Raw genomic sequence first — 13,833 nt, 5'->3', positions numbered from 1 at the left:
TCCACCCTGGATTATATTCATCTGTATACCAAAGCAATTATAAAATATAATTTTTACTCTTTTGTTTTTGGAGGAAGGAACCTGTGAAAGGCATAATGCAGCCCTTGGAGTATGGGGTGTGTGTGTGGAGAAATGCTGCCAACGTCCTGACAAGGTTACAGAGTTGCTGTTACTGGTAGAAACATCGCAAGCACCTCAATTTTCAGTAATAAAGAATGATTTTAAGTTCTGGTTGGATAAATTAGACTGAGGCAAAGGTCTTGAGACAGCGTGTGGCGCATGCCCTGGGATTAGCTCTGTGGGGAATTCACGTGGGATGAGGGCAGAAAGGGAATCAGAAAAGGAAAACAGGTGGAATGTTAGGCTGGTAGAATGGAACACACACAGACTTCTTTTTTCCTCTCGTTCCATTTTTATTTATTTATTTGTTCCCTTTTATTCCTATACCCATCTCCCATTCCCTGACCCCTATAGGCAAACATTCTGAGGTGTTTTTTTCCCCCAAAATGATCATTGTTTTGCCTACCACTATTTTTAATCTGTATAAACCACATTGTGTCAGGATCTCTCCTGTCTCTTGTATTTTCATTGAGAACTGTGTTTTTAAGATCCATCCATGTTGCCGTGTGTCTACAGTATGGAGCCACACTAATTATCTCTTTACTCCTCCCAGGGTTGGACACCTTGGTCTGCCACCGACTCCCTTCCTCTACAAATAATGCCAAGATGTCATCAATCATGTCCCTTCTAGACCTGTAAGAGTGTTCCTTTGGGATAAATAAAGGAGGAGGATCGCTGAGTGAGCAGCGCCCCATTTTTTTCCAGGAAGTGAAAAACCTGCACTCTCCTGCCTTCCACAGTGCACAAGGGAGCCTAATACCCTGCCTGGGCCAGCACTTACCCAGCCTCCTAATGCTTACCAGCTTCATAGAGATACAGTACGAGCTCACTGCCATTTTAATATACATGTGTCAGATTACTAATGATGTTAAAGGTGTCTTTATGTGCTAATTGTTAGTTTTAGCTGTTTCCTCCTCTGAAATTGTCTTTTAAAATCTCAGCCCATTTTTCTCTATTGGAGAAGTGTCCTTGTTTTGATCTACAGGACTTCTGGATGTGAATTCCTGGTTTTGGATATTGCAAATGACTCCCCCAATTCTGTTTACCCCAATTCTGTCTGCCAACATTGCCCTGGGGTGTCCTTCATTAAACAGAAAACCTTAATTTTGATGTAATTTAATTTACCAGGTTTTAGTCTAATGTGTTTGTGCTTATGAATTTTTGAGAAGTCCTTCCTAACCCTTAGGTCACAAAAGTATTTTCCTACATTAACTTTATCATTCTACCGTCCCAGAACCTTACTCTGCCTGGAGCCCATCTCTGTATGAGGAGTTAGGCAAAGATCCTGTTTTATTTTTCTTCACATAATGAGCCAATTTTCGAACACCATCATCACACCACCCATCTTGTCATGTATTAAGGCCTCCGGGTGTACATAAGTCGGCCACTGAGCCCTCTGTTCTGTTTCACTGGCCTTCACTCCTGTCCCTGCACAGACCCCAAGTCGGATTTACCTCTATGGCTTTATAATATCTTTATATCTACAGGTCAACTCATCCTTGTACGCCCTATTTTATTAAGATTGACTTGGCTATTTGAGGCCTCCGTATAAATTTTAGAATATGTTTTTGGAAAGCCTAAAGAAATCATTTGGAATCTTATTGGAATTGGATTGTATTCATAGATTAATTGGTGAGAATGTTTATCCTTTGATATTGAATTATCTGGGAGCACAGAGCAAATAAGTCTTCTTATTTCCTATGTATTTGGTATATTGTAATGAAATATACAAAGAAAGAAGGAATTGGGGCAGAACAGAAAGAACCAGGCATGAGGCATGGTGGGGGTCCTCCTGCATACTGCAGCCCAGGGCCTAATAGCGTGGTGGCCGAGGCAAAGCTCCGGCTTAGTCACAAACACACCAGGCCAGGTGGGCCAGGCGCGGGGCTACCCTGTCAGCCAGTAACTCTTCTGAGCCTTCATCAGCCCTGTGGGGCAGACACTGCTTTCCCTGCTTTACAGGTTCCGTAGGTGAGGAATGGGCCCAAGGTAGAATTTGGTCCAGACAGGCTGACCTGTGAGTTCGTGCTCATAACCATGGTGCTGTCCACCTCCCAGGTCGCTGTTGTGAAGATGTGATGACAAGGACTGTTCACCTGCGCCCCCTGCGCCGGGCTTTGGGGGGTATTTTTGCCATGTCCCCACCTGGCCTTAGCATGTGCTCGTTTTGGCTCTCGGACCCGATTTTGCGGTGACGCCCGGTAATGAGGGACCTCACCCCCTCTGCCCCTGCCTGGCCCTGTGGTAGAGAGCCAGCCGGAAAAGGAACCCATCCCCGCCATCATTAGCCACATCTCCAGTTCTGCCCTCTCTGTCTGCACCAGGAAACCCAGCCCATCCGGGGCTTGCAGTTTTGTTGAACCCACTCCCCACTGAGCATGACCAGGAAAGCCAGAGTCTAGGGTTTCCCTTGAGACTTGGGGGTTAGGGATGAAGTGACAGTTCTCGAACGCAGAAAATGCTTTGGGAGGAAGCATTGGCAACCCAGGGAGGCCCCAGCCCTGTGTAAGCCCGGCTTGCAGACTGGCCTTGGGCAGGTTGCTGGGACTCCCCGGGACTCCACTTCCTCTTCCCTACACTGGGCAGAGCTGTTGAAGGAATCTGGAAGCTTTAACCTTCACACCCCTCCTATTTTACATACAGGTTGCAGAGCGTTAGGCTTTACACAAAGATTCCACCGGATTTTTCTTCAAGCCTGGTGTTTAGGGGAGGGTGGTGTCTTGGGGAGCCCCCCTGCTGAGGCAGTGCCAGGCACTTTACCTCTGTCACCTCAGTGCTCTCAGCATAAGACAAGGACTTGATGATTCCCATCTTACAGAGGGGAAACCTAGGGCTCAGAGAGGTGCAGTGACATGCCCAGGGTTCACAGCCCCTAAGTAGAAGAGCCAGGATTTGAACCCAGACCTGCCAGACCCTGAATCAGCCTTTCTTTCTGGGCACAGGTTGGTAACTCTGAGACTTTGTGGTAAGGGAACCAAGACCTTCAGCGTGAGAAACAGATGTTTGTGAAGACAAGCTCAAAAACTCAGCAAGTCTGTCCACAAATACTGATAATGTGGCTCAACTGATGCAATGTCCACACCCTAGAATTTCCCTTCCAGGAACACAGCACTTTGCATACCAGAGCCCTGGCCTTCCTGTCTTTCATGTTTGCTGGTCAGGATGAGGGAGAAGCAGGGGCAGCCTCTGTAGTGTGTGTTAGGACATGGATCTGGGAGGAGGATGTGGGCGGGCAGCCCAGGGGCTGTGGGGGAGGGTCCAGTAATGATAGTTTCTCACCTGCACTAGTGCTTGACTGTCAGCAAAGCACACTGGAAAGGGTGGGGTTGAGTCGGGATGGTGAGATTTCCCCATGGTTAGTAGGTTAAGGCTGGAGTAGCGTGCTGGTGTAGGGTGGGGCTCCAGAGAGGGGGACAGACACCATTGCTCTGGGGGCAGGCCAGGGGGGCTGCTGCCTTTCTGCATTTGTCCCCTTCTCTCTGTTTTCTTTGTGTTAGTTTACCAGTCTCTCTGTTAGTTAATCCTCTCACTCGGTCTGTCTCTCCCTATCTATTATTTCTGTCTCTTTTTGTTTACTACTGAGGAAACCAGCACACGGTTGTGAAATGAAGGTCCAGGCTCAGGAGGTGACATACCCATGCTTGGTCAGGCCTCAGACACGCCCTTGACTCAGAGCCCTGTTAGGCCGGTGCCAAACTCACACATCTAGCTATTCATCCCGCAATGTTTATTCAGGGCCTGGAACACACCAGGCTCAGGCCGGGCTGAACCAGCCAGAGAAGCTGTCGAAGTGCCCAGTCTATAGGACCTCAGATTCTGGGGGAATCACCCACCTTGTCTCTGGTCAGCAAAGTCCTCTCCACTGCCCTGGGCCCTGGGCCCTCTGGTGTGCAGAGCCCTGGACCATTTGCCCTCCACCCCACCATGACAGCAGATCAGAGGTCGGGCCACCCATGTGGCAGTCAGAGTGGGGCTGGAGGCCTTGCATGAGGTATCACAAGCATAGTGGCATTCTCTGAAATTCAGTGTCCCCAGATACCTGGAGGTCTGGCAGCCCCCTGAATAAGTGCTCTTCGGTAAAGATAGGCTCTTCGGGGACTGGCCAAGACCAGGAGAAGGTTGGCTGGGGGCACCAACCAACTGACCCCCAAACAAACCTCCAGTCCACAGCTGCCCAGCACCTGAAGGGATGGCCACCTCCCAAATGCCCCTCACATACAGGCAGCCCGAGGGTGAGGCTGGGGCAGGGCAGTGACAAGAGGGAGGAAGGAAGAGGCTGTGGTTCTTTAAGGGGCTGAGCCAGCAAGAAACTCCACTATGTGGGCACAGGCCCTTAGTGAGACCAGAAGGTGGGCAACGGCAGAGGCTGGCTGCTGTGCTGTGAAGGCAGGGGTCAGGGCATCGCTGTGTGCTGGTGGGGATCTCAGGATTACAGGAACTTTAGACTCCTGCAATCCTGGATTTGTGTGGACTGTTGGACCCATCGATGCATCTGGATGAGCTCTTTGAGGCCAGATGGTCTAACTTGGTCTCCATCTCCTCCTTCCCCAGACACATTGTACAGCCAGGGAAAGCCAGAGGGAGGCAGGGAGCCACCTGAGGTCACGCAGCAAGTCAGAACTGACCAGAGTGTGGGGCTGGCCCCTGCCTGGCCACATGGCAGCCCCCTATTCACGAGACACAGTGTGTGCCTGGTCAGCTCGGACAGTGCCAGAAGAGGAGGACACGGCGCTCCGGCTAGGGAAGTAGAGCCCAGCAAACCAGCAGAAGATGAAGACACCTGTTAGGGGGAGAGGGCCTCAGTGAGCCGGCAGGGGGCCGACAGAGAGCGGCCTGGCCATGGGCTGTCTGGAGGAGGAGTTGCTCCATTGCAAAAAGAACCAAATAGAAATTTGGGGAATGAAAAATAGAGTCCTTGAAATAACATTTCATATATGGGTGTGTGTGTGTGTGTGTGCATATCACAGAAAAGAAAGAATAAAATAAAGGAATTTTCGGACACAGGAAACCACCACTACCACAGTCAGTTTCTCCCACCGAGCCTCTAAAGGATTACTACAGAATGCACTGCAGCAAGAAGAGGGCAGGTGTGAGGTGTAAAAATTATAGTAAGTACAGAAATTGGTAGAAAACATAAAAACAGTGTGTTTAAAAGAAATTTACAATAAAAACTCTAAACAATACAAATACTGAGAAGAGTTCAAGGACAGTTAACGTGTGCTGAGAACTCTTGTGTTTGGGAGGAAGATAAAGTCTTCAGTAACTCACATTCAGCTGACACAACTCAATAGAGAGAAGTGTTCAGGTGTGACTAGAAAGGGTAACCTCTGAGAGAATAATGATGTAATGCATGGTTTCAAGATGGGTCTTTCCCCAATCCTTAACCCCTGGGATTTTCCAGATGTGGACTCTTGATTTTTCGTCTGGAGACCATCTAAGATGGCCTAATAATAATGACTTTTGTGTTATTAACATAGTGGCCGCATATTGAAGGCCTACAAGGTCCCTCACGTGCATTATCTCAGTCATTCATCATGAAATTTGGTGAGAAATATATTGGGATTATTCCAACTTTACAGCCGGCTGGATCAGAGGACCTGAGTGGCTTTAGGTGAGTGGAACCAGGATCCAAGCCCAGGTCTGCCTGCCCCAGTGCTGCCAACCACAATACCACTACTGTCCCCTGAGGCATGGGCAGCCAGCCCTGTTTTTGGGGGCTCCCACCCACTGGATGTAGGACCCCTGGCTCCTAGTGACCTGCTGGTTGGATGAGACTGAGTCAGAGCATGCCCTTGTCACCCCTTCCCAGCTACTCCCTCAGAGTCAGGCTGTGATGCTGCTTTAAGCTGTGTGTGAGACAGTGTGAGGGGCACAGAGACAGGGAAGCCACGGCCCACACCTTGGGCATCTGCCTCTTTGCTGGGGTAACAGAAGAAGGACCCTGTGGAGGAAAGTTAATCATTTCCTCCATTAATCATTTTCTTCCTGACTCCATAGCTCTTTAGAGACTCTGTCCATATCCTGTGGCCATCATGTCAGGTGACCCTGCCCTCCTGGTCACAGCTGATTGGACCAGAGATGAACACCTGATACAAGATGGCTCAATCAGATCCTTGACTATCATAAATTCGGGGAGGAGACTGCATCAGGCCCCGGGCACTAGACCTGAAAAGTCACATAGGTAGAGGCAGCCGTACTGGGGAGACCCCTGGGAGCCACGGGTGGGAATGGACCAGCGGAGAGAGGAATGAAGAAGTTTCCACAGAGAGGTAAAGGTGAGAGCCTTACATGTGCCTCCAGAGAAAAAGATGGAGTAAGTATCTGCTTTGGTTTTGGTAGCTTTTCCTGACCCTGGTGTCAGCTCCCACGAGGGCAGCCAGCCTTCCTGCCCTGAGGTCCGTGGGTGAGCCCTGGATATTTAAAATCAGCTTGATTTGAGCCAGCCTGAGTGGAATCCTGCTTCTTGCCATCCATCCCCTCCCCCACCCAACAACACCCCCTGGTGCCAGTGAGGCAGCCGGTCCCCTCCGCGGCCCAGGAGCCTCACCTTGCAGGGAGTTGAACAGTGCAAAGACATAGGTGGTAGACAGGCCCAGGGGAGTGAGCATGGCCAGCCACCAGGTCACACCCACCAGGCAGGAGAGGCCCAGCATGGTGAAGACCCCCTTCCAGTTCTGCCCCTGCTCCTTGCCCGCAGTGGAGCTTGACAGAGTGCAGATGTTCCAGGCTACCAGGCCCAGGACCACGGCATTGAAGAGAAAGGTGATGAGGAAGTAGCCATGGACGGTGACATAGAGGGCAGAGACGGCAGTCTTCTCACGGAACCAGCACCTGAGGAAGGTGGAGGTACCCCTGACTGGCAAGCCCCATGCAGTGTCCCCTACCTGACCTTCTGTGACCAAGAAGATGCCTTCCTCCATCTCTACCCATAAAGCCCTGCTCTCCTGGCGAAAGGGCTGTCATGAGACTCCATGTCTCTTCTCCAGGCAGCCCTGGGCTCCCAACCCTCCAACGAGAGTCATGAGAGTGCTGTCTCTTTAGACCAGTGAGTGCAAAAGGGCCAGTTTGGCCCCAAAGACATGTTTTGTTTGCCCCATGTTATATGGTAAATAACTGGATTAATGACTGCCCTTTAAAAAAGGGCTTTTCATGTAAAGATCCAGATTTCTGCTTTTTTGTAAAATCATACACCTGGTTGCTCTGTGGACACCCTCCTGAGGGACAGTAATCAACTGCTTATTAGATGAGTATGTGACTGACAGTCTACTGCTCTCCCCACCTAGGCCACCACATGCACTTATGTCACCTCTCCAGCCCCTGTGACTGGGGGGACACAACTCAGGCCCCTTCAGCTCTTCTTAGCACAGAACCATGAGCCTGGGTTGGGCGCCTGGGGAGAGTCTCAGCTCAGCCCGTGGGCTCCCTGCACACTGCAGGGGCGAAAGGCCCGAAAGAACATGTTAATCAGACCCCTGTTGTACAGATGAGGAGACTGGGGTCCTGGGAGGGGATGGGCTTGCCCAAGGTCACACAGCAACTCAGAGGCAGAGCTTAGATAGAACCAGGCTGCTGCAAATATTGGGCAAGGTGTGCCCTGCCCAAGGGCACCTGGCTGAGGGGGCAGGTGGGAGCTGAAATCCAGCTTACCCTTCACCCACCAGGTGCCAGTGAGCTGGTGGTGGCCCAGGCTAGAGTAGGCATCCTGCCTCCCGGTCCAGTTCTCCCTTCTCCTCCTCAGGCCCCCTCTCTCATCATACTTCCTCTCTTCAGGCCTCAGTTTAACCCTCCAGGCCACGAGCCAGCTGCATCTGAGGATGCTATGCCTTACTTAGGATTACTTGACGTACTCTTCCCAGGATTCCCTCCTGCCCCACCTCCCTGTGGCCCCGACATGTGCAGCCAGGGACCTGATATCAGCCCTGCTCCCACAGCCACCACTCACAGCTCCAGCGTGGTAATGTTCTTCTTGTCACGGATGGCGTAGCGGCCGTAGCTGTTGGCACTCCCAGTGCCAATGACCATTAGGGCAGGCAGGCCTGGGGGCAGGGGGAGGCGCATGGCATTGCTGGGGCTCCCTCAGTATGTCCGCCTCCAAGACCCCCTCCAGCTGCCCACCCCTTGAGCCCTGAGCCTGTCTGAGAGAAGGAGCCTCCTCCTCTCTGTCCCAGACTGGTCTCCCTTCTGCACCTTCCAGCACCAGCCACGCCCTCTGCATGTCCAGGCTGCACCTACCCCAACCCACGAGGCTCAGCTTCAGGAAGTAGTGCCCGAAGTAGGTGTTAAAGACCTTGATGATGAGCAGGTAAAGGTGGAAGGCTTCTAGGCCCATCCAGGTGAAGACACATAGCAGGAAGTAGTGGAAGACGGCCCCCCGGGCCCAGCAGGTAGCATCGGACCAGTTTGAGCCCTGCCCCACATTGATGAAGAAGGCCAGGTTCAGGAGAAACAAGCTAATGCTCAGGGCCACATGAATCTTGGGGGCATCTTCTGACTTGAACCTCTGCCGGGAAAACCTGGGGTGAGAAGGCCAGTGAGAGGCTGCAAAGGGTCACAGCTCACAAGGGGCACCCAGTCCTCTCCATCCCACCTCCTCTGTTCCACTTGCCAGCACCCAGCGTGTGAGCACCCTCAAGTCCAAGCCCACAAGCTCTTGCATGGCCCACAGGGCCCTGTGGGATTCAGCTCCTGCTGCCCTCATCCCTTGATGCAGTGCTTTACCAGCTGCACACCTTGAAATTCCCTGAGTGCATTCAGCTTTTCCATACTACCTGACTTTGCCTGAGCTCTTCTGTCAGCTCTCAGTGCCCTTCCCTGCTTACCCACCTTCAGAACTCCCCTTGGGCGTTTCCTTCTGGGGGCACTGTCTCTGAGCGCCACTTATGTCAGGCTGGCTCCGAAGGTTTCCAGCAGCCCCGTGTTACTCTCTCCCCTCCCCTAAGCGCTGTCTCTCCCCATGCTGTGACCTCGGGCCCAGCACGCTAGGCAGGAGGCCCTGGATGCATTGGCTGAGAGCGTGGTGGTGGACAGGGCATGGGTGCATGAGGTCTAGGATGTAGTAAGAAGAGTGAGGCTCAGAGAGGGACAAGGACTTAGACTCACAGAACAGAGCAGGGGCTCCAGGCTCCTGGCCCAGTGCTTCTTCCCAGGGTTCACCTCCCTCACTGTGGAGTTCCCACTAAGAATTCCTAGCAAATCAGATCCCAAAGGGCTCTCATTGGAGGGATGGGAGCCCAGGGCTGCCTGGAGAGGGGACATGAGGGATAATGCCCACCTCACCTGAGATGCCAGTGACCCTTGGCACCCTTGGGAGCTGGTGACAATTCCTCCTGGCTCTCCAAACCCGGCTCACAGGGGCCAACAGTGCAGCCAGCTGGGAAGTCATGCTCAGCTCACCGGTTTGAGGGCAGTGTCGTAGGCCAGGGCTTAGGGGACGGGACCATGGTTTGGTCTGACATGGAGAGGCTGGGGCTAGGGGGAGCTGCAGCCCAGAGCCAAATGGTGATGGAGGCCAAGAGGCAATAGGAGGACCCCAGACTGGGAGTCAGGAGACCCCCAGAACTGCTCCAGTTAAGTCACGAGTCAGGAGGCTGGGGCCAGGGCAGGCTGGGGCATGGGGCTACTCCCACAGGCTCCTTCAAGCTGGCAGTGCCTGTGCATCACTCAGTCCTGGCTGGGGCCTGGGACAGCCTGGGCACAGGGCACAGCGGTCTCTGCTGCTTCTGCCTGTCCTGGACTCACTCCCCCTTCCAGAAACAGCCCAGATTTCCTTGGGGAATACCCTTCCCCATGCTTAGCTATGAAGTCTGGGTGAGGTTGGCCCTCTGCTAGCTCAAACCCAAGAGCAGGCACATGACCTGGCATGGCCAGTCAGGGTCACCCATCCCTTGGCCACACTGAGTCATAGGCACGTGGCCCAAGTTAGACCAGTAAAAGTCAGCTCTGCTATACATGGGATGAAGTTGCAGAGAAACACACACACACACACACACACACACACAGATGAATGCATGTAAAAAATATTGGCAACTGCATCCTAGTTAGTAGCACTGTACCAATGTCAATTGTCTGATTTGATATTATATGACAGCTATGTCATCATTGGGAAAAGCTAGATGAAGGAAACACAGGGCCCTATGTACTACTTTTGCAACTTCCTGTTAGCTGTAATTATTTCAAAATAAAAAATATTTTTAAAAGCCTCAATGCTAGGACTTAGTTTAGAATCTTAGCTGCGTAGGTGCTAAGAAACTGTGATACAAGCCTGGGGCTCCCCGGAGCGCCTGAATGTTCAGAAGCTGCTTCACATGACAGACAGAGGACGCAGTGAACTTGTAAGCCACAGAGAGAGACCAAGTCCTGGAGACATCTTTTGAGCCCCTGGAGGCCTGAAGTGATCACCTGGAGCTTTTCAATTACACGAACCACACTTCTTTCTTCCCTCCAGTTTGAACTGAGTTTCTGACACTTGCAACTGACATAGCCCTGACACATTTCAACATTCAACCCTACTGTGTAGGTGAGGAAACGAAGGTTTGATGCTGCATGACCAGGGTGCTTTCTACCCTGTATTGTTGCACCCTTGAGGGCAGGAGGGTGCTGTGGGGTAGGGATGTGGTCACCCACCTCAGGATGGCATAGAGGACAACGGTGAAGGCCAGGAAGATCATGGAGGCTCCACAGCCAGCCTGGGAAATGCGAATGAGGGCCTTCACGGTGGCCTGGTCCAAGATCGGCCTCTGTGGGCGATCCCCCAAACCGGGCATCAGTGGAAGCCAGCCCCATGCACCCCACAGAACTGGCTTCTGCCAGGAAGCCTCTCCCCTGGGGCAGGAGCCTTGGCCCCTCCAGAACAGTGGGATCAGTTGTGGGTGGGCTGTTACCATCAGCAGGGCAAAGAAGGTCAGGTGGTCACAGCGGCAGACAGTTCCTGTGGCTCTGAGCTCCGTGGAGCAGCCCTTGGAAGACCAGTCTCCTGTAGATCCTGGAGGGGAGGGGAGGGGAGCATGAGGGAGGGGAGGGAAAGCATGGAGAGGTGTCCAGAAAGGGGGAGAGGGAGGAGCCCCACGGGTGGAGCCCTGCCTCCTAAGGGAGCCCCCATCCTCCCTGCCCCTCTTCCCCAGAGAAGGTCCTCCAGGGCCTACCTTTAGTTACGTCCCAGAACACACAGCTGAGAGTCACGTTCTGAAACCAGAGTGGGAGTCAGGGTAGAGGTGGGTGGTGGTGAGAAGGTGGGAAGAGGGGAGAAGAGGGCGGGGGGCAGTGAGGAGAGGGCAGATGCCTCCGCATCTTAGCATGTGTGCTCATCAGGCAGAAAGCAAGTCTCACCCCGCGGCTCACACAGGGACATTAGCCACGTGGTTGGGTGTGCCCTGGATCAGCATGTGACGGGCTTGGATGTGCTGTGTGGCCGTGGGTGGGAGGTGGTGTGTCCGTGTGCACATGCTTTTAGGGAGCATGTAAGTGGGTGGATGGGTAATGCTGTGCGCTTGTATGTGGCTTTGCCAGGGCCTACGTGCACCTCTGAGCACATGAGTGAGCAGGTGTCTGGGAGGCATGAGGACATACATACACAGGGCATGCATTTGTCCCCAGGCCCCACTGTGTGTCCTAATGGCTTCTCCAGTGTGGATAGGAAGGGTTGGTGGGTGCAGAGTCCCATGCATGTCTGCCCTATGCCTGTGAGAGCCCACCTGCCCCTCAGTCACTGCCAGCCCTGGGTAGGGGACTCACGGGAGGCTGAAGCTGGTGGAAGAAGGTCATCTGCAGAGGCTCGGCCAGCCTGGTGACAGGTGTACCACCCAGACTCAAGCCCACCAGGTGATTGTTCAACACACTGTGGCCATCCTCCTGGCTGAACTGAGGGCCCTGTGGAGGGATATGGGAGGAGGCTAGGCTGTGGAAGGGGCTCTCCCAATTCAGCCCTGATGGGAGGGGGTGAGTTTCTGGAAGCCTCCAGGACCCGTAGCTCTTGCCTGGAGGGAAAAGCCTGTGGCCAGGGAACCAGAGGCCCCAGGGGCCACGGGTGACCTTCCTCCTGCCACTCCCTGTAGTCTCCTGCTGCAGCTGGGCCAGGGCAGACCCTGCACTCCAGGCTAACTGGTCACAAAACCACGCACCTGACAGCTCTCCATTGCTGGCCTGCAGAGCTTTTCTGCCCTCCTCACCGGAGGAGCACAGGGCCAGAAGAAAGACAGCCCAGACATGGGGGGCAGTGGGTGCCGACTCACAGTGGTCATCTGCATGTGAGTGGGTACACACCTCTGGACACACACCTGGCACACACTGACAAGAGCACAGATACACTTGCTTGTGAGGACATGGTGCACACCAATTACATGTGCACCAGGAACATGAAAGGATGTGCGTGCTTGTACATGCACAGGACACACATAAGGCATGAGCTCACTTTGGATACACTTACAAGTCACTGGACACAAGCCAAGGACACTGGTGTGTGGGGTCCAGACATCTGAGTGTATGTGACCAGTGTGAGTCTGCAGTCCACAGACTTTAGAGACAGGGGACTGGGGTGACCGTGGGTGTTTTAGAAACACTCTGCAGGGGCTTGTCTCCCTTCCAGTCCCATTAGCTCCTGCAGGGAAGAGTCCGGAGACAACAAGCTGGGGCACGGGTCCCCGATGAACCAAACCCTGAGCCTCTGAGCAGCTCTGAGTGCCGTCAAGCCCCTCCTCACCTTGAATAGGTTCCCACGACCAATGTCCAGGACCATTACAGCCAGCCGGATCACTGACTGGTTGCCCTGCAAGGTCTCAAAAAGGCTCCTGGGCAGCCGGACTCTGTCAGAGTGCTCGTCTTCATCCACTGCCACCTGTCTGGGAATCTGCAACATGCCCAGCAATGCCCATCTTTACTGGAGGATTCCAGTCCCTGCATCAGGTCCCGCCACTCTCCATTTGGGAGGAGAAACAGCCACTGGGTGAGGGGAGCACCTGAGGACATCAGCTCTGAGAGGCAGGACACCTGGGGGCACAGCCCACGCTCTGCTCTGCACAGGCTGAGAGCTCTAGGATAAGTCGTAACACTCAGTGAGCCTCAGTTTACCAAATGTGGAGAGTGGAGCTAACAAGGTGCCTGCTTGGCCACCTGTCAGGCTGAAAGTGGGCTGTGAAGCTCAGTTTGCAAGTGTGAGGGATGGACGGTTGTGGTGCACTTTTGGCCACGATGCTAACAGCCCCTGTGCTTACGTAGGGCATTATGGTGAAGGTGTCTGGCTTCTGACACAGGAATAAATGAAAATAATAAGGCCGTTGGGAAGGGACACAGTGAGAGCAGAGATGAAGGATATGAGGCTTCACACTGAATGTGATACCAAGCCCCACCCAACAACAAATTTTGCAAAAGCAAACAATGATTAAAATAATAAGTTTCACTGATCACTGCAAAGCATATTTTGTTCATTCTCTGACCTCACTGGTCCCACCACATCCTGCCTCAAAGCACTCCGTGGGCACTGCAACGCGGGGAGCTAAGGGTCAGAGCTGAAGGCCCCAACTTTCTTCTTTCTTCTGACTCTTGTCAAAAAGACATGTGGGTGATTTCTGGGGTTAGTGCATACCCCACACAGAGGGCTCAGCTGCTTGGCTGACATAATAAAGGATTGAGAGAAGCCCTCTCCCTCTTCCATCTCCCTTCCCCAGACAGATCAGGAGCGCTTCAATGGGAGCCAACTTGCCTGCTGCCTGACTTCAGCCC

General features: G+C 53.1%; 1 protein-coding gene across 4 annotated transcripts in view; it reads right to left on the bottom strand.

Moving 5' to 3' along the window:
- Window positions 1-978: 978 nt before the first annotated feature.
- The window catches only part of ADGRG3 (adhesion G protein-coupled receptor G3), a 33,284-nt gene continuing 20,429 nt past the window's right edge, over window positions 979-13,833 (bottom strand). The window contains exons 4-12 of one of the 4 annotated variants that reach the window (XM_057492816.1): window positions 12,815-12,961; window positions 11,851-11,985; window positions 11,262-11,301; window positions 11,001-11,101; window positions 10,744-10,805; window positions 8,353-8,633; window positions 8,063-8,156; window positions 6,753-6,951; window positions 979-4,900 (exon numbers count right to left, since the gene is read on the bottom strand). In XM_057492816.1, coding sequence (XP_057348799.1) covers window positions 4,550-4,900; window positions 6,753-6,951; window positions 8,063-8,156; window positions 8,353-8,633; window positions 10,744-10,805; window positions 11,001-11,101; window positions 11,262-11,301; window positions 11,851-11,985; window positions 12,815-12,961 — 1,410 coding nt within the window. In that variant the 3' untranslated portion in view covers window positions 979-4,549. Of the gene's footprint in view, window positions 4,901-6,667; window positions 6,952-8,062; window positions 8,157-8,352; window positions 8,634-10,743; window positions 10,857-11,000; window positions 11,102-11,261; window positions 11,302-11,850; window positions 11,986-12,814; window positions 12,962-13,833 lie in introns of all 4 variants that reach the window. The other 3 variants (XM_057492815.1, XM_036897701.2, XM_057492817.1) reach the window with 3 other exon arrangements.

Source organism: Manis pentadactyla, chromosome 15 (genome assembly GCF_030020395.1).
Source record: "Manis pentadactyla isolate mManPen7 chromosome 15, mManPen7.hap1, whole genome shotgun sequence".
Classification (NCBI taxonomy): domain Eukaryota; kingdom Metazoa; phylum Chordata; class Mammalia; order Pholidota; family Manidae; genus Manis; species Manis pentadactyla.
This window is presented reverse-complemented; position numbering and strand designations above follow the sequence as displayed.